At 55.2% G+C, this 25800-nt stretch overlaps 1 protein-coding gene across 2 annotated transcripts in view; it reads left to right on the forward strand.

The window, feature by feature from the left end:
- Positions 1-25551, forward strand: part of QSOX1 (quiescin sulfhydryl oxidase 1) — a 41567-nt gene extending 16016 nt beyond the window's left edge. The window contains exons 3-13 of one of the 2 annotated variants that reach the window (XM_027565482.1): positions 1817-1862; positions 2391-2493; positions 4818-4908; positions 8095-8240; positions 9909-10043; positions 12017-12146; positions 16531-16653; positions 17469-17616; positions 21260-21439; positions 23726-23949; positions 24785-25551. In XM_027565482.1, the coding sequence (XP_027421283.1) occupies positions 1817-1862; positions 2391-2493; positions 4818-4908; positions 8095-8240; positions 9909-10043; positions 12017-12146; positions 16531-16653; positions 17469-17616; positions 21260-21439; positions 23726-23949; positions 24785-24793 (1335 nt within the window). In that variant the 3' untranslated portion in view covers positions 24794-25551. Of the gene's footprint in view, positions 1-1816; positions 1863-2390; positions 2494-4817; positions 4909-8094; positions 8241-9908; positions 10044-12016; positions 12147-16530; positions 16654-17468; positions 17617-21259; positions 21440-23725 lie in introns of both variants that reach the window. The other variant, XM_027565481.1, reaches the window with a different exon arrangement.
- The last annotated feature ends 249 nt before the right edge of the window (positions 25552-25800 follow it).

Consider the following 25800-nt stretch of genomic DNA (forward strand, 5'->3'; position numbering starts at 1 on the left):
GGAGACCTGATGGTTGAAGAAGAAGAGTCACCACACTACTCTTCAGTAATGGACAGTAGCAACTATTGCCACGGAAAAGCCACATGGCTTAAGGCGTCATGGTGTCAGTCATGTTTTTACAGCTATGGAAGCAAGTTGAAATCTGTCCTGTCTGTACAAGGACCACATCACTCTGCGTAACTGCAGCTGTAGAGGCCAACCTCTGGGATATTATTTGTGAGCAAACCAAACCCCCAGTAGGTGTGTCTTTTATTTTGTTTCTGAGAAACAAAATCAGCCTATAACATGCCCTCTCTACTTGATCTCATGTCATAAGCCTGGAAAAGTGTGCTCGTTTTTACAAGTATAAGGATGGCATATAGTTTTCTTAATTCAAAGTATATTCAGTATCTACAAAGAACACTATTGGGAATACAAGTGGCATGTGCCAGTGAATGGTTTTCACCCAGAATAGAAGTTTATATTAATGCTGTAAGTAGAGAGAGGATAAAACAGGGTTCAGGTCCAGGGTCCAGGTGAGGTCAGCAGGAGCAGATTTCAGGTGGCGAGAGGTGCGTGACTTCTCCACATCTTTGCTGTTCACGGGGGAGAGGCGGGCAGGTGGCCTCCACATTTTAGTTTTCTACCTACAAATAGCAAGAACAGACAGGTCCAGCTGATCGGTGTTTCCTAGTATTTAAAAGGAACAAAGAAAGGGGATGATGATGTTAACATGTGTTGATTTCTTGCTGTCTGTACCAGGTACCATGCTAAGCACTTGAGTTGTCATTGAATTGTCACAGTTCTCCAAGGTCGACAAGTGTCATCCTCATCTTAAAGATGAGAAGGTTCAGAGAGGTGGACAGATTGCCCAGGGTCACACAGCAAGAGCGTAGTAGAACCAGGCCTTGAACCCAGGCCTGGTAGACCCGAGGGCCTGCACTCAGGCACCAGCTTGGATAACCGAACGGCCCTGCTGTTGGAGACGGGGGCCCAAGATGGCTACAGGTAGCCCTGAGGTTAGGGACCTCAGGAAGAGACCTCTCCCTAGCCCGCAGGCTCTCCCTCAGGCAGTTAAGTAGCCACCTGTCAGGACGACCCAACTCCGTTCCTCCTGAGCCCAGGCCGGGGTTCTGGCTGCTCTCTGAGACGGGAGCCCGGGTTCTGAGGTGCCCTCCTGTGTCCTCTCGCCCAAGGCGGTGACAGGCTGGCCCTGGGCGTCATGCGAATGGGGAGAGAGTTAGCCCGGCCCATGTGTTACAAGGCTTGTTTCCTCAGGGGCTCAAGCCTACCCTTCAGTAGGACTGAACTGGAGACGCCTCCCTTCTGGAGTGTGCCGAACCAGGCTGAGAGTCCTTGGAGGCCAGAGACGCCAGCCTCTCTGCCCCTCTTCCAAGATAAGGAACCAGGACAGATGGCCTCCAAAGGCCGCTGACATTTTCCAGGGTGGGGCTGGGGGTATGAAGTGACTTCACTTTATTTTTTCAGACGGGCCTGCATCATTTAGTCACAGAGGAGCTATTTACTAGTCCTACATGCTGGGTCCCTGAGCTTCGTAGAAACAGGCCGCCTCCAGTCAAGTGTCTGAGCCACAGCTTCCCTGGGGTCTCCAGAGCTGTGGGGGCAGGGCTCCGGCGCAGGACACTGGGGAGAGGAACCCGGGTGCTCTCCAAGAGCAGACACCTCCTCCTCTCATTTTACAGACCAAGAAACAGGCTCACAAAAGTCATTTCCCCATAGCCGCCCCGCTGAGTAAACAGCTGGGCCTCCACAGCCCAGCTGCTGTGGCTGTGGTACTCGGAGCTCCACTGACTCCTGCCTGTGTGTTTGCTTCCAGTTCTTTAAGGCCTTCTCCAAGACCGGCTCAGGAACCACGCTCTCAGGTGGGTGTCCCGGCTCTCGGGGTCCCGTTGGCGCTGTCCGCGTCTTCCTCTCCCTCCTTCACCTGGGCTTCTACTGAGAGGGGAGAGAGAGCCCAGCAAGGTCTGAAGGGGGAGGAGGGCCCCAGGGAAAGCCAGAGGGATGTCCTCCTGAACCTGCCCTCCCCAGCCAGCCTGGAAGATTCCTCCGGGAAAACGAGGCTGAAGAAGCCCGTCCTGGGAAGCGGGGTCAGGTGTTCCCAGAATGGCCCTTGTGTCAAAGTGGGATGGGCACCCAGAGGAGCAGCCAGACAGCGTGTGGAGGGCTTTTGGGGCGCTCTCTCCTGCCCTGAGGGATGGGTCCCTCTGCCGAGCTTAGGGCCGGGGGTGACCCCCACCTGCCTCACGTGGAGGAGGACTGACAGATGCTTCGTCTTGCTCAGAGCTAGCTCGTGCGTTGGGCCCTTTCTTCTGTGAGGGAAGCTGGGATCTGCACCCTACTCCTCATCCCCTGCCCCCTTCATCACTCCCCTCCCCCATCATCATTTACAGTGGCCGGAGCTGATGTGCAGACGCTTCGGGAGAGGCTCATCGATGCCCTGGAGTCCCACAGTGACACGTGGCCCCCGGCCTGTCCCCCGCTGGAGCCTGCCAGGTAGCTGGGGCCGGGGTGGGCCCGGGGCGGGGTGGCAGGATGGCAGGCATGGCAGTGAGAGGGTGGAGGGGACAGCAGGGCTGGGCAGTGGCTTGGGTTCTCCTGTTGCCTGTGCTGTGGACACCTGTACAGTGGGCTGGAGCCCGGAGCCGCTGCGAGCAGCTGGCGGAGGGCTTCCCATTGCTGGAGAAGCCCTGACTTCCTGGGGCTGAGCGGGATGAGAGGGCCCACCCCACCAGCTGGGAAGGGAAGGGTGGGCCGGGATTCTCTGGGTCATACCTGCTCTGCTTCTCACAACCTGTGCTCAGGAACCTTTGAGGAATGAGACAGGATGTCGCTCAGTCTGACAGAGGAAGGGTCCCTGAGAAGGTGGGCGTGGGGAGGAAAAAGGGAGACCAGATGCCATTTAGAGGAAATGGGACGGGGAACTGAGAGGCACAAAGCCCTGTCAGATGAAGGTGCTCCTTTCCTGAGCCGTGGCTGTGCCTGGGGGAGGGGGAGCTGACTCTGCGCCCCCCACCCCACCACCCCACCCTCGTGCTGCAGAGCATCCAGTGGCTGGGATTCAGGCAGCCTCCCAGGATTGCCTCTGTTCTAGGAAATCAAGATAACAGGGTGCACAGTCTCTGGCCCTAACTCCCCCATGAGGGAGACAGGGAGATTGAAAATACGAGGTCCTGCCCTTCTGGATGAGAGCTCCAGATAGGAGACAGCCCACCTGAGGGGCCAAGAAGGAACAGATGCAAGTACCAGCCAGGACTGCTGGAGGTGCCCAGCTGCAGGACACAGTGAAGGTTCCAGAGGCTGAGAGGGCCTCGGGAGGCAGACACTGGGCTTAGGGCCCCCTAAGTGTGTGTGCTGGTGTCTCGAAAGCTGAGGCCCTGCTGAGAGATTGTGTTTCCAAGTGTCAGTGGCTGTTGAATCCAAGTCACAATGCTTCTTTTATCCTCTTTCCCAATTCTTCATCCTCCCAGAGGGCCTCCAGGAGACCCTGGACTGAATATCTAGTCTTGGTGCAGTTTGGGGGTTCCATAAGTAGACCCCATCTCTGCAGGAAACACCCAAGCCAGCCTGTGCCCCGCCCCTCACTTCTGACGTTTCTCAATGACCGTGTCTCTATGTCTCTCTCTCTCATACCCACACTTCCCTCATGGTGCCTTTCGGCCCAGAGGGATCTCAAGAACAGTTGACTGGGTAAACCTGCCAGCCTCTCTCAAAGTGATCCTTCTAAAGAGCTTTAGGGAGGAGGCAGAGATGTGTAATGGAAGGTGGGCTGCCTACTCCAGAAGTGTGAGAGGGAATGAATGGGTTGGGGGTGGGCTGTGTGGACAGCAGCCTGCAGGGCCTGCTCTTCTGCCAGCCTGGGGGACACCTGCTACCACCTCAGCGGCTGTCAGTATCCATCCACCCACTGGGGCACGCTCTGGCCCCCACCTCTCTGGCATGTCGTTTTTACCATCACTGGGCTGGAATCCATTGGCCAGCTGTTGTGTCATTGGATCCAGAGAAGGGAGACAGATCATCAGTTTGAGGATAAAAGTAGAGGCCATCATGTACTGTTACGTGTCTGATGAGGTTCTGCTTTTTTATTGAAATAAGGACACAGATCATTTTTGCATTATGTAATTGTTTTCTGTTGAAACTCTGCATTTTAAAAACAATTTATATCTTAATTATTTGATTTTGGGGGGAATAATAAAATTTGACTTATTAATTTCCACCTTTGTCCTGGGACCCTAGTTTCCTTGTTTTAAAATGAGGAGGTTAAAAAATCTTAAGATAAGATTAGATGGCTTCTAAGATCTCCTGTACCCAGGACTTTCTGATTTTTTAATTCCTCTTTTATGCCTGCTACAGGAGAGGAAAAAGCAAATCTCCCAGTTGGTAGTGACTTGGCACAGACTAAGACTTGTGTCTGATAGCTAATAAACACCAGTCTTTTAGGGGACCAATAAAAACTGCAGTTCTAAGTCTGGGCCGTACCCTGGGCCAGAGCATAGAAATAACTGGTCTCAAAGCTTGCCTCCCCAGGTCTCCTCCCTAGAGTGCCCATACTCACTCCTGACTCTGAAAAAACAACCCAAATAGCTTGGTGAAATGAACCAGACATTAGTTTAGGTTTAGGTAACAGAGAATCTTTTGAGAATCAGTGTTTGGTTTACTCCTGCTGGAAGGCTGGTATGGAGACTGCGCGAAGCCTTGTGTGAAAACAGCAGATGTGTGTGGCTGTCCCCACAGTACTGTGTCTGCCAGGACGGTTGTCACCAGCAGTTTTGCTTTATTCTCACCACAGAAAGAGTGACTGCCAGCGGTGTCTCTTGCAGGCTGGAGGAGATTACTGGATTCTTTGCAAGAAACAATGAAGAGTATCTGGCCCTGATCTTTGAAAAGGAAGGCTCCTACCTGGGCAGAGAGGTGAGCTGCCTGCAGGGTTCCTGCATCTCCAGGATAGACATTGTGGGAGAGAGAGCCCATTGAGTTCAAGAGCAGGGCTGGTCCTGTGCACTTCTTAGCCCAGCACTGGCCTTCCCCCTGCTGGCGGAAGTGGGGAAGTGTAGGAGCTGGACCTTTCCGTTTAAAGCCTTTTTGTCCGTTTTGATCTTCCTCTTGGCAACTGAGGGCTTCCCAGATGGCTCAGTGGTAAAGAATCTGCCTGCCAATGCTGGAGATTCAGGAAACTAGAGTTCGATCCCTGGGTCCAGAAGGTCCCCTGGAGGAGAAAGTGGCAACCCACTCCAGTATTTTTGCCTGAGAAATCCTATGAACTGAGGAGCCTGGAGGGCTACAGTCCATGGGATCGCAAGGAGTTGGACACGACTGAGCACACACGTTTGCATGGAAAATGAAAATAATAACATCTGCTATTTATTAAGCATTGCTAGATTGCTGACACATATAGTTGCTAATTTTTCTAATTAACAAAGATGGTCAAATAACAAGCCGAAAATCACACGGCCAGTAAGTTGGTACAGCAGGACTTCAAACCAGGTTTGTCTGCCTCCAAAGCTCGTGTTGTTCCTATGCTACCCCACCCCCAAAGAAGTGGAGTAACAAATCAGGGGGAGGGAACCTCAGAGAGCATCTAGTCCCTCTTGAGGATATGGGGTCCCTTCCCAGGTGAAACAGATAACAAAATCAGGCTGGTTGGAATCTCCACTCCAACATTTATGATCAGTGGTCCTCAACCTTTTTGGCACCAGGGACTGGTTTGGTGGAAAACAATTTTTCCACGAACTGAATGGAGGGGATAGTTTCAGGATGATTCAAACACATTTCATTTATTGTGTACTTTATTTATAATCTAATGCTACTGCTGATCTGACAGGAGGCACCAGTCTGCAGCCTGGAGGGTGGGGACCCCTTACTTATGTGATATGGCTGTGATCGTTAGTCAACTTTTCTGATCTCATTTCCCTGTCTTTGAAGTGGTGATAATTACCTTTTGTCAGAGAGTGGTTGGGAACAGCAGGTGAGACAGCATAGGGGAAGAACCTGGGTGAGTAACTGGCAAAGAGTATGCACTTTATAAAGATCCATCCCAGCCTGCTGTGTACAGCCCGCCATTCTGTGGCTACATCATGAGCTTCTCAGGCCCCTGGGCTTATTCCAGGTCCCGAGGTGGGACAGGCCAGTGCCCGGGAGATGTTCCAAGGCAGTGCTAGGAGATAAGGAGGGGATGAAATTAACACCACTGTTGGATCTGGGTGGTTCTCCTCCTGAAACTCACCAAGCACAGTAGAACACTCTGAGCTTTCTCCAGACCTCTCAGCCTTGAGACGGGAAACATGGAGGTGGGAGGAGCAGGGAGCTTTGCTGAAGGATGCCTGGCCCTTCTGGGGTCCCCTTCCACACCTGGGGTCATGCCTGTAGAGATGACTGATGAATGTTCACTGGAATAGCTCTCCCCACTATACTCCCTCCATCCCTCTAATAACCAGGGGCAGGGGACCCGTGTTCATGCAAAGGCGCTCAGGGATGGGTGGTTTGAGAGGGAGGAGGACACACTGGCCAAGAGCCCTGGCTCTGGAGGCAGATTGACTTGGGATTTATAGCCCAGCTCAGGCACTTGTTAGCTGTGTGATCTGATCACGTGATTTCACTGCTGCGCTTTCAGCTTTTGCCTCTACTGTACAATAGGAGTTTGATTTTTTAAACGGATACTTACATACATACTATTTACTGGTCATTATTAGAAGCATTCTTGTAAAATTAATCTATTCAGTCTTCTTAACAGCCCTTGGAGGGGGGTATTATTACAATTTTGCAAGTAAGGAAATGGAGTCTGGGAGAGATTTAGTCTGATCAGGCCAGGATTTAAACCCAAGCAGCCATGGTATTCTGGGCCACCTGGCTTAGTCTCCTAGTAATTGTTCCTATTTCACAGTGAATGTTATTTTTGAAGATTAAACGAAGCAATCTATATATAAAACACAATACATACTCAATAAATACTACCTAATATTATATTTCTCCTTCTTAATGCTAGTGCATTAAGAAGGAGAAATTAAATTAATCAATTCAGTCGTGTCCAACTCTTTGTGACCCTATGGACCATAGGCTTCCCTACCCATGGGATTCTCCAGGCGTGAATACTGGAGTGGGTTGCCATTTCCTCCTCCAGGAGATCTTCCCAACCCAGGGATCGAACCTGCTTCTCTTACATCTCCTGCATTGGCAGGCAGGTTCTTCTCCCTCTTAACTCTTTCTAAAAATAAAATCATTGTGTCTAAGTGCTTTTCTGATTTGGGACATAGGTAGAAGTCTTTTTTTTTTTTTTTTAATTTTATTTTATTTTTAAACTTTACATAATTGTATTAGTTTTGCCAAATATCAAAATGAATCCATCACAGGTATACATGTGCTCCCCATCCTGAACCCTCCTCCCTCCTCCCTCCCCATACCATCCCTCTGGGTCATCCCAGTGCACCAGCCCCAAGCATCCAGTATCGTGCATTGAACCTGGACTGGCATCTCGTTTCATACATGATATTTTACATGTTTCAATGCCATTCTCCCAAATCTTCCCACCCTCTCCCTCTCCCAGAGTCCATAAGACTGTTCCATACATCAGCGTCACTTTTGCTGTCTCGTACACAGGGTTATTGTTACCATCTTTCTAAATTCCATATATATGCGTTAGTATACTGTATTGGTGTTTTTCCTTCTGGCTTACTTCACTCTGTATAATAGGCTCCAGTTTCATCCACCTCATTAGAACTGATTCAAATGCATTCTTTTTAATGGCTGAGTAATACTCCATTGTGTATATGTACCACAGCTTTCTTATCCATTCATCTGCTGATGTACAGATATAAAAATGAAACCACATTTTATTATGCCTTTTGCAATTCATTGGAAAGAAAATTACATTAAATTGGGACTGTCCTCAAAGATTTGAGACACGTGGCCTGCACAGTTCAAGGAGGCAGCATTTGCACGCCTTGCTGTGGGTTGGATGTGGTTGGTGGTTGTCACTCATCATGAAAGCCTCCTCTTGGAAAGACTGAGAGTCTTGCTGGAGCACAGCTGTCACCCAGGCGCATGCCCAGGGCTCCCTCTGCCCAGTGGCCACTCCGCCCCGATGTTCCCCTGTCTCTGCAGGTGACATTGGACCTGTCGCAGCACCAGGGCATAGCAGTGCGCAGGGTCCTGAACACAGAGCGTGACGTGGTGAACAGGTTTGGTGTCACCAACTTCCCGTCTTGCTACCTGCTGTCTCGGAATGGCTCCTTCTCCCGGGTCCCCGCGTGAGTGTCTCTCCACCCCTCTCCCCTATCCATTCCTGTGTTTCTCCTTTCTTCCTGCCTGGAGAGGCCGCCAGCCTTTCACAGGGGCTGATGAGTTCTTTGCCTTGCAAGTCTCCTGAGGAGTCCCTGGGCAAGCAGGGAGCACCCTCTGCAGGAGGAGCAGATGTCTGCCTACGGCAGGGTCGGGGAGTCTACAGCCTGAAGTCAGGGCCCAGGATGCTGCACACGCACTTCCGCCCCCCAGCTCAGCAGTCCAGGCCCAGGTCCCTGGCACACTCAGCACCCAGCCAGTGCCAGTGCTTCTGCACCAACCCCACTGCAGCCCTGGCCCTATTCCCCACCCTCCTCTCTTCACAGACAGACTCCTTGGCAGGCTGCGGGCCTGGCAAGCACTCAGCTATGCCTGACCCTCCCTCCCTTTGGTTTTCTAATTGCAGAAAAGTTCATTAGGAGCCAGACAATAGCCAGTTCCAAAATGCCAAGAGAAAACAATCAGGCCAGCCGCAGCCCCTCTGTCAGGCTCCCGCTGCTGAATGGCCCATTAAATGGCGCCAGATGGTGCCTTGGTGCCCTCCTCAGGCAGATGATTGATGTCCGCCCGGCCCCACAGGCAGGGGCCCAAGGGCCAGGGAGACCGCAGCCGGCCCAAGATGCCCAGTGAGCCGCTTCTTGGGGCCGTCAGTGCCATCCCGCTCCGGGGCCGGGCAGTGTGGCCCCTGGTCCTCCCGGCCACCCGGCAGCATGGGGCCAGGGCTCAGCAGGAGCACAGCCTGGGAGGAGGCAGGATGGCAGTGGGGACAGGGAGGGGCAGGACGTGCCAGTCCTGGTGGGAGCGGAGGCATTGTTTCCGCTCTTGGAGTTGGTGAAGGGGAAAATGGTTTGTGACGATGCTGCTTCCGCGCCATCTGCTCATTGATCGACATCAGTCTGGGACAGTGGAGTGGAAAGCAATGTTTCTTGATGCCGGCTCCCCGGGGTGTCCCGTCACACTGCTGGGCTTCACGTCCTTCCCTCCAGTGGCCCCGTCTAGGAGGCATCGCCTGCCCCTGAGGACTCCTCTTTATGAGAAGACAGGGAGATCAAAAGGATTGGAAGAGACTTGAGAATTTTAGTGGTTTGGGGGGTTGTGGCTGTGATTTTTTTTTCAGTCAGGTATCAAACTTCCGTTGACCTCCCTGGGGCGTGATGTCGCCTCTGGTACCTTGGAGCCAGCTTGTGTACTTCCTTGAGGCCACACACGCCACTTTGTATCTTTGGTCTCTGGGGAGGATCATCAGACCCACAGTCCAGTCTGCAGCCAGAAGTAGCACTCTCCCCAGGAGACCCACCTGCTCCCGAAAGTGCCCTGTGCCCTGCTCCCCCCGCCCCACCTCTCTGGGGCAGGTCGAGGAATTCACAGGCCCAGCCTCTTTCCCAGGTGGGATTTTGATTTCAGGCTGGTGTTAAACAGACTTGGCACAGCATGGCCAGTGAATAGAAAGGTTAACATGAGGCAGGGGTGCCTCGCTTTTGACCTCACTGAGGATAAGATCAAACCAAGTTCAAATATTTCTTGATAAACATTTTCGTCAGGGGACCCACCAGCCTTCTCTCTTTGTCATGAGTTAGCTCTGGGGTTTCACTCCTTCGAGCTCACTGCCTCTCCCCGGTGATTCCCTTCCCTCACAGGCTTACAGAATCCAGATCTTTCTACACCACTTACCTGCGGAAGTTTTCTGGGAGCACCAGGGGGGCTGTCCAGACCACAGCTGCGCCAGCTACCACCAGCGCGGTGGCTCCCACCGTGTGGAAAGTTGCAGATCGGTAAGGCCTTGCCTCATCCCTTCCCCTCCCCACCCTCTCCTCGGATCACAGCCCCCCGGCCCACCCCTTCCTTCCACACACTGTCCCTTGCCACAAGCCTGACTCCACAGGGCTGGCCTTGGCCTTAGGGGGACCTGGGCTGCTGGCCACGCACTGGAGAGTCGTCCTGTTGGGGCAGCAGCATCTGACGACTGCGTTCTTCACGATGGAATGCATACTTTCTGATGCCCACATTCCTTAAGCTTAACTCTATTCAAGACCAATTAGAATCGGCTTGGGAGGATGATCTGCAGCCTCCAAAACAACTTCCCACCCAAGCAATTATTTCTCCAACACAGATTTGAGTACCTGCTATGTGCTAGGCACCAGAAATACCAATCGTGCAGGGCAGGTGTGGTCCCTGCCCAGAGATTACAGTCCCTTCACAGCATCCCTTCTGGGGAGGCACCTGACCTCACTTGAACGCCTCTGGGGTCAAGGAGCTCACTACTTTTCTTCAGGGTAGTCAGTATCTTTGTGCTCAGCTGTAAGCACGAGGAAACTGTTCTTCTCTCTCAGCCTCTTGAGCCCCGCCCTGGGAGTAGAATTTCTGCCTTGGGCAGGGAGACATGGCCGTGGACTCTTGCTCTGGCCCCCAGGAGTGTACCGCGTGGAAATGGCTGAGCAGGAAGCTCAGAGCTGAGTCCAGAGGGTGGTCTCCAGCAGGGCGCTGCACAAGAGAACAGGGAGTGGGGTCATCAGATTCCAGGAAGGATTTTGCATCCCAGCATGAGGGACTCTAAGGATGGAAAGTGCTAATGGAGAGGTTTTTAGTAAATCGGGTGAGAAGGAAAGAGAAGGTGAGAGTGATCATTGTAATTATTCACATTATAATTCTTCGGACTATTCAGATTGCTGTGATGGCTGGCACTTCTAGCCATGTGTGCTGGGCTCTGCTGGTACTTCTGTCGTTAGCCCCTCTAGTCGGGGGCCACTCCTTGACGCAGAACACAGAAGGAAACTGAGACTCCAGGACACAGAAAGGGAGCAGAGAGAGGGGACTCGGGCAGGAGGGTAAAGCGCAGGTGGCCACAGTGCCCACCCGTCAGCTGACCTTGCTGACTCCCCACCACCTCAGGAGCAGGAGGGGCAGAACTTCGTTTTACCTTGAGATCACTGTGGCCAGAGAGGTGGGCTGAGTTGCCCAAGCTCCCAGGGCTAGCCCACCATAGAACGAGACCAGAACCCAGGGGTCAGGAGGCAAGGGTAAAGAAGCAGCCTGTCCTTCAGGTCCCTGGGCCCAGATCCCACAAGAGCAGTGATGGGCATGGGGTGGAGCAGCCAGCGCGGAGCCTGCAACCCTTCTCCCAGGGCTGGGGTCAGCCCAAGAGGTGTAAGATGGATCCCTGCCTGATGCCCACCGTCTGGCAGCTGCAAGAGCAGCAATCAAAATAACTGGAAACCCCACTTCCCCATTTCCAAACCCCCATTCTCAGCCTTGGCAGCCAGCCGAACCCATGGTCTTTCAGAGGGCTTGGCTTCCCCAGAGCCTTGTTGTGTGGGTGCCCCTGTGGGTCTACTCATCTGTCCCTCGGAGTCTTTGTTCAGATCAGAGCATGAAGCTCAGTCTTCTCCTTGTGGTCTTTTGTGAGTGCTAGGAGGGGTGGGGCTGTGGGCCTGCAGAGAGAAGACCCCATTCTATGCCAGGAGCTAGCGAGGGTTTTGTGTTTGTGCTTTTGTTTAATCCTCTCAGCAACCTACCTGTGAGCAAGTTGTTACTCTCCCCATCTCACAGATGAGGAGTTGAGGCTCACGTTAAGTAATCCACCCAGGGTCACACAGCTAGTTACTGGCAGAGCCAAATGTGAGCATGTAGGACTCTGTGACCATCAGGAGTGCCTCCTCTTCTCTCCCTATGGCCCTGGGTGCTCCTCCTCTGCCCCTTGCCCACAGTTATCACCCCTTTCTCTTCCTGGCTCCCTCTGGGTCCTCAGCTCCAAGATCTACATGGCTGACCTGGAATCCGCACTGCACTACATCCTCCGGATAGAAGTGGGCAAGTTCTCCGTCCTGGAGGGGCAGCGCCTGGTGGCCCTGAAAAAGTTCATGGCAGTGCTGGCCAAGGTGAGCGGGGCCCTGGGGCCCCTCATTCCAAAGCTCCACATGGGACCCGTGTGCATCCCTGCAGGCCGGTGCTGTGCCCTCCTGGAGGAGTCAGCCCGGCCCCTTCCTCTGGAGCTCGTGGTTGGGTTCGGATCTTTGGACCCACCAGCTGTCGCAGTCCACCGTGGGCTGCTGCCCTGCGGCCCCAGTCACGCGCCCCCCAGCCCCCTGGGACAGCCCCCTTCCCCTGTGCAGGGAGGTAGGTGGGACATGGCGCCAGATGCCCGGGGGGTATTCCCACCTGCACACGTCTGCCTGCCTGAGTCCTCTGCCTCAGGCCGAGCCTGGAGCGTGGCCTCTCACTCCCCGTCGTGATCACTGGGAAAGGAGAAGCTGTGGATGCTGCAGTGAAGGCTTCTCTGAGTCTCTTCTTTCCCCTCTCAGACTCAGAGTCAGAGGGAGCTCCCTGGCCTCAGCCTTGCATTCCTCGTCTGTAGTTTCCTGCCAGCGTGGCTCCTCCACATTAGTAGCCATGCTTACATGCAGCTCCTGCTTACGCAGGACCCGATATGTGTCAGGCATTTAATCCTCTCAGTCTCGCTTCAGGGTGGCTAGTACTACCCCCCTTAGGAGGTGCAGGTTACCCAAGAGACCTGCCTTAGGCCTCCCGGGAGGAGGTGTCATGGCCAGGGTTTGAACTGAGGTTCCAAGTTCAGTCCCCTGGAGGAGGAAATGACAACCCACTCCAGTAGTCTTGCCTGGAGAATCCCACGGACAGAGGAGCCTGGCAGACTATAGTCCACAGGGTCGCAAAGAATTGGACATGCCTGAGCAACTAAGCACAGCACAGCTAATCTAAGCTGGCTTCCCTGATGGCTCAGATGGTAAGGAATCCGCCTGCCAATACAAGAGACCATGGTTTGACCCCTGGGTTGGGAGGATCCCCTGGAGGAGGAAATGGAAACCTACTCCAGCATTCTTGCCTGGAGAAATCCCATGGACAGAGGAGTCTGGTGGGCTACAGTCCATGGGGTTGCAAAGAGTTGGATACGACTGAGCGACTAACACACACATACACACCTCCAGGCGTGCACACACACACACACACACAAACCTCTCCAGGTTTAGAGCTGGGCCCTTTCTCTGCCATGCTCCTTACACACACCACACACACACACACACACACACACACCCTCTCCAGGTTTAGAGCTGGGCCCTTTCTCTGCCATGCTCCTTACACACACACACACACACACACACACACCCTCTCCAGGTTTAGAGCTGGGCCCTTTCTCTGCCATGCTCCTTACACACACACACACACATACACACACCCTCTCCAGGTTTAGAGCTGGCCCTTTCTCTGCCATGCTCCTTCCTCATCTCTGAAGACGAGATGCCGGCTGCCTCCTCTCTCTGCACCTGCTGCCTCCTCCCTCCCCACACCCTTCTCTGTTGCTCTAGGCCCCCTGCCAGCGCTGCCCTACTTAAATCCCAAGGCTCTGGCTGCCCAGGATGCTGAGTCAGATGCGGGCTCCATCCCCTTCAGAGGCTGACTGCTGACTCAGCCGCCCTCGCCCTGGGGGCAGGTCTGAGCCCCTCCTTCTGGCGCAGGTCTGGGGCAGCTGGGGCTCCCTCTGGGGGTGGTCTGCACCTCTCCCTCGGGAACTGCTGCCTTCCTAGCCCCTTGTCCCACCTCACCAGTCCTGACCTCCTGGTCCACTTGGCTTAGTGACGGGCAGGTGTGGTTACACCGAGGACCCTGGGAGGTGGTGAGTGCTCGCCATCATGCCATTCCAATCTCAGCCGAGACAGCCTTCGGCCCCTCTCACGTGTCCCATGCAGACAGGGCCCCTGTTCTTCAGCCCCATCTGATAATAGAGCCTTTCCCCACCGGCCCTGTGAGCTGCTTGGTTCTCAAGTGGCTGAGGCCCGGGGTGGCTGGCCCAGAGAATCAGGAGAGGGGAAGAATCCTGGAGTAGTTCTGTAGGCTGTCTTCCTGCTCGACACATGAGGAGGGGCAGCCAGGAAGCTGGGAGGGACCCCCTCACCCCACAGGCCAGTCCTCTCTGAAGGACTCCTCCCAGGGGGGCTGTCAACTGAGTGCTGCTTGTGTCTCTCAGCTGGACTCAGAGCTGGTTTTGGTTTGCGCCCCCCACCCCGTGTGAGGAAAAAGAACTCGACCCAGGAAAGTCCTGACCAGGCAGAGGCTTAAGTGCTGCCCACCGAGCTTCTGCCCTCAGCAGTGCTGGAACTGAGTTTGGGGTGAAGTCCTCCCTGCTGGAAGACACGCCCCTCAGAGAGGAGAGGGCTGGCCCTGGGGCAGAGGCAGACTCGAGGTAGGAGCCGTGGGCCAGAGGGCACAGGCTTGGAAGCCTCTGAGCCGAGCAGCACAGCCCTTGAGACTGTAGAGACTTCTGGCCGTACCCTTGTTGTGTGGTTGCTTCTTCCTGAGTAGCAGTAATAGGAGCAGCTACTCATTTGAAAAGACCCTGATGTTGGGAAAGATTGAGGGCAGGAGGAGAAGGGGGTGACAGAGGATGAGATGGTTGGATGGCATCACTGACTCAATGGAGGTGAGTTTGAGTAGACTCCGGGAGTTGGTGATGGACAGGGAGGCCTGGTGTGCTGTGGTCCATGGGGTCGCGAAGAATCAGACACAACTGAGTGGAGTGAACTGAACTGAACCATTCCTTGAGGGGCTTCCCAGATGGTGCTAGTGGTAAAGAATCCACCTGCCAAGGCAGGAGATGCAAGAGACTCAGGTCTCTGCGTTGGGAAGATTCCCTTGGAGTAGGAAATGGCCATCCACTACCAGTATTCTTGCCTGGAAAATTCCATGGACAGAGCAGCCTGATGGGCTACAGTCTGTGGGGTCACAAAGAGTCAGACATGACAGAGCGCGCGCACACACACCCCATTCCTTGACCTCTGACAAGGTGTCAGACTCTGAAGAGTGCTCCTTTGTGTTTTAGCTTATCTGTATTTCTCAGAACAAAACCCCACAGGTGGGTTCTAGCATCGTCGCATCACATGCATGTCTGAGCTAACCGTCACCCTTTCCCACTGCGTGCCTGGGGCGCCGAAGAAAGTCTGGGGGGCATAGAGCTCCCTCCTCCTGCTCAGCCTCAGGGACCTGTCAGCTGTGGGTCTGCCCTGTGGCCCAGCAGGGAATCTCCCTGCTCCCTCACGGAAGCAGCTGGCAGGACTGGCCACTAGGTGGCATGTGGTCACCACAGTTTCCCTGCTCCCAGCACAGGGTGACTCCCTGTGGTCCAGAGCCCCTTAATTCATCCTTCCTCCTGACACCGTGGCCTTAGAGGGCGTCATCTTTCCTAATCAGGACAGCGGGTGAAGGTCAGTGAGGAAACGCTGACTTGAAGCTATAAATTTGTGTTGAGAACCCAGAGGCCAGTGTGAGCTGACCAAGAGGCAGCGTGTCAAAGCACAGGATTCTTTCTGGCCATTTCTCCCGCTGGGGGACAGTGTCCTGCCCGGAGGTTTGATAAGAACACGCCATGACTCCCTCAGAAGACTGGATCCCTTGGCAGGTTTTTCTGTTTAGGGATCATTCCTGTCTTCAGCTTCCTTCTTCTTACAAATGTTTCTCTGTGCTCTTGTCCTCCAGGTTTCTCTATATTGTCCTTCTGACCTTCTTGATGATTTTTCTGACCTGCTCTGCTACTGCAGCCCCCTCTCTCCTTCCCCCACCCCCGGTATGCTCGTGCATGTGCTCATGCGTGCACACACACACACACACAACACATCCATCCTCCTCCCTGGAGTCCTTGTGGTTTTAAAGTGCTGATACTAATCAGATTTGAGTTGACTTATCTTCAGAGTAGCTTTTCCTGCTCCTCAGAGACTACGGGGAGTTCCCATCAAGATTTGGATCTCGGCTCTGGCCCCTGTGCTGCCTGGTCGCCACTGGCAGCCCGTGGAATACAAATGAAAGGCCATTTGCCAGCCCAGCCCAGCTGGTCAGTTCACTAATCAGCTGCTGTATCAGAAGATTACCTGAACAGAGGCCCGTGTGGCACAGGGGTCCCAGCCGCCCTGGGCAGTGACACAGGTGCTCGGCCTTCCCCCCAGTGGGTGTGTGGTCAGGGGTCAGAGCCCCAGCCTGCAGCCTGGAGTAGGGGCAGCCTTGAGGGCCCAGCTCCACTGAGCACCTCTGCCCAGCCCTCTGCCTCACCTTCCGGTGTCCCAGGGCAAAGGTAGTGAGTGAGGAGCCCACATTTGGGTGTTTTTTTTTTCTCTCCTCACATTTGGGTCTTAGAATGTTTTCCTGGTGCTTTTGGAACATTCCAGAACATACCTGAGCCCCCTTCCGCCCACCCCCACTACCCTCCCCAGGGGAACCCCCGGCGAATTGCTTCTCACTGTCCACTTATTGCTTCCATAGTATTTCCGTGGCCGGCCCTTAGTCCAGAACTTCCTGCACTCCATGAACGACTGGCTCAAGAAGCAGCAGAGAAAGAAAATTCCATACGGTTTCTTTAAAAATGCGCTGGACAGCAGGAAGGAGGTGAGTCTGGGAGGCAAAGAAGCTCTCCTCCATGTTCCATATCTATGGGAGCAGAAGGGTCCACCTTGTCCCCTCTGACCTCCTCACCAATCCGCATTTAGGAAGGAGGCTGTAGTCTTGGTTGAGTCCTTGTGTTGGTCACGAGTGAACCGCCATCTGTTGAGCGCTCTCTCTCCAGACCTCACTTAATCCTTACAACATTAGTAGAAGGCAGATACTGTTCCCATTGGGCAGATGAAGAAGCAGAGGTCAAGTAACTCTGTGTGTGTCTAAGGCCACACAGCCAGTAAGTAGTTAAGCTGGGCTTTAGAGCTGGTTGTGAGATATCCCTGGTGGGAGAGCTTTTTAACCACAGCCCTCTGTTGCCTGCCGGGCTCCTCAGCACAGCTTCTCTCCAGGGGCGCTTTCTGGGCTCCTGCTGTCACTGCTGTTTGCACAGGTGGGCACGTCAGCCAGCAGAGGTGCAGAACCTCACAGACGTGTGTGTGTGTGTGTGTGTGTGTGTGTGTGGTAGGGGGGCGGGGTCAAGCCTGAAGGACCCTTAGAGATGAACCGCTCATTCTGCAGAGGGGGAGGTTGAGGCTAGAGGAGGGACATGACTTGGGCTGTGTCACCGTCTCTCAGCCCTCCTGCTCGTTTGATGGGTGTCACCAGCGGAAGGGAAACGCCCACCTCAAGGCGATAGACTGAAAAAGGGACCGTTTGTGTCAGGGCTGCGTGCAGAACTGGAGTCTCCTGCAAGCTGCTCTCCCCACTCCCCACGCAACTCCTGTTTCTTCTCTGCACATGCATTCATGCTCCTGTGTGTCCCGTAGGGCACTGTGATCGCGGAGAAGGTGAACTGGGTGGGCTGCCAGGGGAGTGAGCCGCATTTCCGGGGCTTTCCCTGCTCCCTGTGGATCCTGTTCCACTTCCTGACGGTGCAGGCAGCTCAGGAAGGTGTAGACCATCCTCAGGAAAGAGGTGAGTGGAGGCCCAGGCACCCGCTGTGCCTCAGCCCACCCCATCCCGCCCTCTGCTGGCGCCCTGCTGCAGGCCTGAACTTAGGGGAGTCCGCGTTTGCAGCTGGGGACACATGACCAGTGTGGACCCAGAGCAGGAGGGCCTAGAGGCCACTCTGTCCTGCCACTCCGTCTTGCTCATGGCCCCCGGGGTGGTGCCTCACAAACTCAGGGGTGTGAGGCTGCTCCCTGGCTTTCTCGAAGCTACAAGCTTGCTTTATTTTTATTCTTCATGAAAGAGATCTAGTTCTGTTTTTTATATTCCTGTAAAGAAAAAATCTATGTCTTCTTCACAATGTATGCAGCTAATACCATGGACTCTGAACAACTTCATTGTATTTCTCCCTGAAAAAATCATTTTCCAGGGGAAGCTGGGGAAACCTTGCCCCCTTTGCCCTGTTTTGTCCCCAAACCATGCAACTGCTGTCCGTCACTTACCCTGCCTCTCAGCCACACGAAACGACTGCATGGGTGGGCACCCAGTTCAGCCCCCGTTCCCTGAGGCACCAGGCTCACTCCAGGCCCTGGCCCAGCCTGGAGGACGCAAAGGTGGGAGAGATGTGCCCTGCCGCCAGTGGACTGTGAGGCAGGTGGGCACAGGGCTGACGGGCCGTGTGCCAGGGCCCAGGGGCAACGGGGAAAGGAGGATGCGCGGGGGTGGGGGAGTGAGGGAGTGCTCCATGATGTTGGGAAGAGCAGGAGGAGGTCAGTGAGGGGGAAGACGGACCGGAGTCCTGGAGGGAGGAGATGGCCTGTGCAGAGACAGAGGGAACTGGAGGAGTGGCCAGGCATGCGGACAGTCAGCCGGTCTGTCAGCCACGATTTACAGAGCGTCTCTGAAGAGCCAGGCCCCACGCTAGGGGTCAGGTATAGCAGTGCTTGCAGCAAGACATCCCTGCCTCGAGGGGACAATATTCCAGTGGCAGGAGACAGACAGTAAACACACGGATAGATCACTTCAGGTGTGATGGTGAGTCTGTGAGGAAGACAGAGCCCGTGGTGGGGTGAAGGGCTGGGGAGGGGTTGCGTGTTCAGACGGGCTGGCTGGCTGGGGGAGGCTCCTCTGAGGAGGGGCCCAGTGCTGAGACCTGATTGGGGAGAGGGAAGCAGTGGTGGGATGTCTGGGACAGGAGCCCCCCGGGGCCGCCTGAATCTGCTCAGGCCGCCACAACGAGCTGCCACACACTGGGCCTTAAACAATAGAAACGTGTCTTCTCACGTTCTGGAAGCTGGAAGTCCATGATGAAGGCGTTGGCAGGGTGGGTTCCACGGAGGCCTCTCCTTGGTTTTGTAGATGGCCGTCGTCTCCCTGGGTCGTCACATGGTCCTCCCTCTGGGTGTTCCTGGCTGTGTCCAAATGTCCCCTTCTTACAAGGACACCAGTCATATTGCAACAGGATACACCCCGGTGACCTCATTCTCACTTAATCACCTTTTTAAAGATGCTGTGTCCAAATACAGTCACATTCTGAAGGACTGGCATTAGGACTACAGCATAAAAACGTTAGAGGACGCAGTTCAGCCCGTAACACAGGTCAAGGACTGGAAAGAGCAGGAAACAAGTCAGGCGGTTTGCAGCCCCAGAGTGGGCCAGGAGAGGGCTGCAGGAGAGGAGGTGGGCACTTGGAGGTCCTGGGGAGGGAGGGAATTGGATTTCAGTCCCTGCATTATGAGAATCTACCGGAGACCATTGGCAGGGGAGGGATGTACACGATTGATGCTTTAGAGAGATGACTGGGTGGAGGGTGTGCTAGAGCAGGGCAAGGTGGAAGCAGGGCAGCCAGTTAGGACATTGTAGAACTTGTCCCGGAGAGGTGGTGGCAGCTCACACTGGAGTTGTTAGGTGAGCACGTGTAAGAAGGGCAGATTTGGGTATGTTTTAAAGGCAGAGCTGATATGACTCAATGAGGAATTGGATAAAGAATGTGCAGGATGAAGGACTTTGGTCGGACCCTGGACTTGGGCCTGAACGTCTGTTGGATGATGGTTCTGTGAGCCGAGAAATGGGAAGGCTCGGGGGTGGTAGTAGATGGGGAGAGGGCACACATAACCGTGTGCAGCTGTGGAATCTGTGAATGGAGATGCAGACAGTCAGCCCGCAGTTCTGGGCCGAGGTCCATGACAGAGACACAAATCTTGTGGTCGTCAGCATGTAGATGGTAGTTAAGACCTGGGGACTGGATGAGTGCATTAGAGGGTGGGCAGAGAAGAGTGCAAATAGGCCTGAGTTCTGGGGCATTCAGCTTCCAGACCTCTGCTCGGTGGAGAGCAGGGGCCAGCAAAGGAGACTGAGAAAGAGCTGCCGTTGCAATTTCAAGAAGGCCCCCAACATAAAGAGTATCAAGAGAGAGGACCCAGCTGAGTGGATGCTGCTGTGCTGGGGGAGGTGATACCAAGGGAGGACCTCGCTGGCAAGAGCTGTTTCAGGGTTTAGTGGAGAGAAAGGCCTGGGTGGATTGGGCTGAAGAGAGAAGAGCCGGGGAGAAGTTGGAGGTACTGGGGGAGTGATTGGGGTATGACCCCGGTCAGAGAGAAATTTCTTTATTGTAGTTATTTTTTTCTGTCGGAAGGAGCTCATACAAGGAGGAAATGGATGATGCCATAGCAAATGAAAATATGGACAGGAGTGAAATCTTGGAGGAGGCAAGAGGGGTGAGGTATAGAGCATGAGGGCAGGCAAAAGGAGCGCTGGGGGTGGACGCAGGAGCTGAGGGGACTGAGGCGGTGAGAGGCAAGGCACACCTTGGTGTGGACACCGAAGTTGCTAAAACCAAGGGCCCAGGGAGTGGTGGTGAGCAGGACAGAGAGCAGGGTGCTGCGGTCCCAGTGGGCAGAGGGGTGGGACTAGGAGACGGGCTTTTAAAGGGCTGGGGGTTCACTGCAGGAAGGAGACAGAGTCTGCATGCAGCCAGCAGCAGGGAGGGTGCTTCCACCACCTCCAGCCCTGAGGTGTGTGGAGTGTGGAAGACAAAGGGGTTCAAGAAGGGCGGGCTTGAGGGAGCAGTGGTATCTTCAGGGAGGAGCCCATGTCGGAGCAAGAAGAGGCTCAGAGCCTGTGATGTTGCCAGTCCAGAGACCCCAGTGGGAGGGCATGAGGGGGCTGAGGAGAGATGGAGACAAATTAGGGGATGTGCAGAGCCAGATCAGGATGGGCTCTGGGTGTTGTAGTGCCCAAGGGAGGAGACACAATGGAGAGCAGGTCACGACAGGAAGCCTGAAGCAGGAGGGGCAGGGTAGGGACCCACAGGTCTGGTGGTGGGCGCTCCAGCCCCTGCTTAACTCTCCAGCCACATCTCTAAGAGCCTGAGTGTCCTGACGATGAGTTTGGACTCTATCCTAAGTGTCAGGAAGTGATGAGGGCCTGGATAAGAGTCAGACAAGGGAGACTGAGGTTTAAGAGTCTGGGGTGGGGGATGGAGTCAGAGCTGTGATCACCCCTGGAAGGTGAAGTAGGCGAAGAGACCAGTCCCCGCATCAGTTGGGCCCAGTGTGTGTGCCCTATGCAGAGGAGGCCGTGGTGGGCCTGTGATGGGGCTGGTGGTGGGGTCGGCAGGGCCAAGCAACCTGCAGGGCCCCCGGTGACTGACATCTCCTCTTCCCTGTAGCCAAGGCCCAGGAAGTCCTCCAAGCCATCCGGGGCTACGTCCGCTTCTTCTTCGGCTGCCGAGAGTGCGCTGGCCACTTTGAGCAGATGGCCTCTGGCTCCATGCACCGGGTGGGGAGTCTGAACAGCGCCGTCCTTTGGTTCTGGTCCAGCCACAACAAGGTCAACGCTCGCCTCGCAGGTAAGGAAGGGCCATCTCCAAGGCCAGAGTCACCTGCAGAGGGAGGGTGAGGTGGGGGAACTTGGGAGTCTTGGACCAGAGGCAGGAGACGGGACCCTGACTGTCCCCCTAGGTAACACTCCATGTTGTTGCTTAACACCCAGAGCCCCTTCACGGGCTCTCCCAGCCCTGCTGATGTACGCCAGCATCACTAGACCTATTTTCTAGATGAGGAGACTGAGGTTTCGGCACCCTGAGATCCTGGGCCTCCAATGCCGTTGCTCTCTCTCTGCCCAACACAATGGCCACTCCCTCTGGCCCGCTGGGGTCCCTCTTCCTGGCTTCCCTGTTCTGCTTCCTGGCTATTGACCCCTTTCTCAAACCAATAAAGAGAAAAGAGCTGGGTTTTTCCACCCCCCTGGGAGGGGTCTAATGATAAAATGTGCTTGAGAAGAAAAACCTTCCTGGAAGCCAAGGACCGATTCTCACAGGACGAGGCCTTGTCTTCTGCGTTTCCCTTGTTTATAGTGTTTTCTATTCCCCTGTGTTAAGGAGTCTGATGGGTCCCACAGACAAAAGCATTAAACTCCAGGGGTGACCAGCAGCCATCTGTGGATGGAAGCCTGGGCTGCTCTGCAGGGAGAGAGAAAGTGCGATTGGCTGGGACAGACCTCCCAGGAGTGGGAGGCGGGGGAGAAGGCCTAGGGCAGGCCGAGGTTAAAGGAGCCAGTGGAGCAGGTGGCGTGCAGGCGGCTGCCCTTGTCTGCATCTCCTGGGGCCTCCTGGTGGACTTCTAAAGGAGACACGTGCCATCTCTCCTCCCACTCCTTCTCTCCCTGCCCCTGCCCCGCCCCTGCCACCAAAAGCTCATCTGAGCCTCCAGCCTTGTGTGACCTGCAGGCTCCCGGCTTTCCCGGGGGCCCAGATGCTGCTGGAGGGCCAGGAAGTCAGTGCCCTTACTCTCTCTAGGACTGCCCTTTCGGATCAGCCAGTAACAATAATGAGCAGGTGCAAATGGAGTGCTCACTTTGCAAGGCCTGCTCGCTATCACTTCTCACTGAACCCTTGGAATCTCCGTGTTGCTCCCTCCCCAAAAATAACCCTTCTGATTTTACAATTCTGATTTTTACATCACTTGCTGCTGCTGCTTCATTCTGCCCAACCACTTTTTTTTTCCCCCATAAAACCTTTAATAGAGGTGCCTCCTCCAAGAGAGATGAGCTGATTGCCATTCCCCAGGTGACGCTGGGCAAGGGGCCGGTGGCAGGTCCTCTGGGGCTCAGCCTGGGGCTCTGCCCACAGAGCTGGCCCCGCTTGGGGCTCCAGCAGCCTGGCAGGAAAGGCAACTTCCTGTCTCTCTCCTGAGTGTCCTTTCCCCGATCCAGGCGCCCAGCCCTTGGGACCCACCTGAGGAGGAAATTTCACTGTGCTGTGTTGAGTCGCCCAGTCGTGTCTGACTCTTTGCAACCCTATGGGACTGTAGTCCACCAGGCTCCTCTGTCCATGGGGATTTTCCAGGCAGAAATACTGGAGTGGGTTGCCATGCCCTCCTCCAGGGGGTCTTCCCAACCCAGGGATCAAACCCAGGTCTCCCGCATTGCAGGCAGATTCTTTACTATCTGAGCCACCAGGGAAGCCCAAGAATACTGGAGTAGGTAGCCTATCCCTTCTCCAGGGGATCTTCCTGACCTAGGAATCAAACCTAGGGCTCTCCTGCGTTGCAGAAGGATTCTTTACCAGCTGAGCTACCAAGGAAGCCCAGAGTTCCACTACCCGCTACCTACCCTAGAGGGCTGCAGGGGGTGCAGGAGAAGCCTCGAAACTACCATGTGCCTTGAACTCTTGCTTTAAAAACATTACATAAAGAATGTATCTTTACTCATGTGAAATATGGGAACTTTCAGAAAAATGCAAAGAGGGTTAATGCTAATGGACCTACCAAAGCCTGCCAGACAGATCATTCTGTGTCTTCTCGCCCTTTCCCTTGTCTGGTCCAGGGGTACAAACCAGCAGCGAAGGTGACAGAGACAGTGGGTTGACACGGGGAAGTGGCTGGGGGAGAAACTGTGGCGTGGCGGGGGTGAGGAGGAACCGCCTTGTCCAGACGGGCACTACTGTGGGCTCCGCTGTGGGCCAGGCCCTGTGCTAGGCCTGTTATCTGCCCTCTTGCATGCATATCCTTTCCTGGGGCAGCGGTGCCCACTTTGTGCAGATGAGGGAGCTGGCATCGTGAATGGAAGGGTGAGATCTGGGTTTCTGGGTGTCCAGTGTGTCACAGGCAGTCTGTATGTGTGCTTCTCTCCCCAGGCGCCCCCAGCGAGGACCCCCAGTTCCCCAAGGTGCAGTGGCCACCCCGCGAGCTCTGTTCCGCCTGCCACAATGAACTCCGGGGCACGCCTGTGTGGGACCTGGACAACATCCTCAAGTTCTTGAAGACCCACTTCTCCCCAAGCAACATCGTCCTAGACTTTCCTTCAGCTGGGCCGGGCCCCTGGAGGGGTGCAGAGAGGATGGCAGTCATCCCAAAACAGGTGGAGCTGGAGCTGGCAACCGGAAATGTTACCCTGGCCCCTGAGAAGGCTGAGATCCCGGTGGGCTCAGGGATAAAGGCCCCTGGAGGCACCATCCCAGTGGCGGGACTTGGGGCAAATCACCCCAAGATGCAGGCTGGCCTTGGTGCGGCCACAGACGAGCCAGACCCGGGAGCTCCTGAGCACGTAGTGGAGCTTCACAGGGATAAGTCAAAGCAACCAGAGAGGGAGCAGCGCTTGAGCAGGAGAGACACAGGAGCCGTGTTGTTGGCTGAGTTCCTGGCTGGGAGGAACCTCCCTGGAGGCCCTTCAGAGCTGGGCCGAGTGGGCCGCAGCTCCCAGCAGCTGGCGGGCATCCCTGACAGGGAGCCCGAGGCTGGGGCCGGGCAGGGCCAGGGCCAGTGGCTGCAGATGCTGGGCGGGAACTTCTCCCACCTAGACATTAGCCTCTGCGTGGGGCTCTACTCCCTGTCCTTCATGGGCCTGCTGGCCGTGTACACCTACTTCCGGGCCAGGATAAGGGCTCTGAAGGGCTATGCCAGCCTCCCCACCGCCTGAGCTGTCCAACTCGGGATGGGGGCAGGATAGGAAGCTGCTGTCCACGGGCTCTTCCAGCCCTCTCTGCCTCCCTCCCCTTGCTCCTTGGCCGGGGACACCCAGCGAAACCAGTTGCTGAAGTGAAACCTCCCTGGGGCTTCAGGAAAGGGATGGTCCATACATAGGGAGACGTGCAGAGGGCCCGGGTCCATCTGCCAGCACGGGCAAGGGCAGCCTCGGGCAGCGGGGTCGGGAGGCTCCGTCCCCAGCCTCTCAGCGCCAAATTCCTCTTTTTCAGCTTATTTGAAGTCCTGCCTCATTCTCCCCGAAGCTTCAGTGTTTCCCGCTTGGTGTTGGCCCTAAACTGGGGCTGATGAGGCTGCAGTGTCCAAGGCTTCCCCTCTCCAGAGGAGGGGCCCCGGGACTGGAGTGGACCCCCTCCCTGCTTCCCGGGACTCCGTCCATCCTGCTGCAAAGAGCCCTTTGCGCCAGAGAAGGAAGGACTGCCTGTGGCCCTCTGTGCCTGCCCATCCTCCAGCCCCTCAGAACCCCCGCCCCAACCCCCGGGTGGGGTTTGGCTTTGGAAGGGGTCCTGGAAGCTTCTGGAAGTCCTGTTGTTCTCCCAGGTGAGGTCTTTGGGAGGAGAGCCTCTGGCTGGCTCCCTTCCCAAACCTTGGGTACAGGAGGAACACAGGCTGGAGCCGGTGTGTGACGGTACCGGGCTGGGGTGTGGGGTTTATGGAGGGCTATCTGGTCTCTAGTGCCTTAGCTGTGAGAGGGCCAGTGAAGCCTTTGCTCTGAATGTGCTTTCCGCATTGGGCTCAACCCAATTGGGCTCAAACCGCATTGGGTCTTCTGTCTTTTGATTTTAGTCTCCAAAATAGATGCTAATCTATGATTGTGGGGGGAGCCAAAGCGAGGAGAGGGCCGTTCCTCTCGAGGGTCACCTCCCATCGTGTAGAGGTTAAAAGGGTCAGAGGGGAGGGTGATGCTGTCCGCAGGCTCGATTCCCACTCCCCTCCACTGTTAGCAGGGGCTGTGGAATAAATTATTTTGTTAAGGCAAGCACCGGTGTGTTCTTTAACTTGCTACTAGCATCCAGGTCTGGATTGCTGTTGTTGTTTACTCACTCAATCGTGTCCAACTCTTGTGACCCCATGGACTGTAGCCCATCAGTCTCCTCTGTCTGTGGGATTTCCCAGGCAAGAATACTGGAGTGGGTTGCCATTTCCCCCTCCAAGGGATCTTCCCGACCCCAGGGATCGAACTCGTGTCTCCTGCATTGGCAGGCACATTCTTTACCGCTGGGCCACC

This window comes from Bos indicus x Bos taurus, chromosome 16, assembly GCF_003369695.1.
Source record: "Bos indicus x Bos taurus breed Angus x Brahman F1 hybrid chromosome 16, Bos_hybrid_MaternalHap_v2.0, whole genome shotgun sequence".
NCBI lineage: Eukaryota > Metazoa > Chordata > Mammalia > Artiodactyla > Bovidae > Bos > Bos indicus x Bos taurus.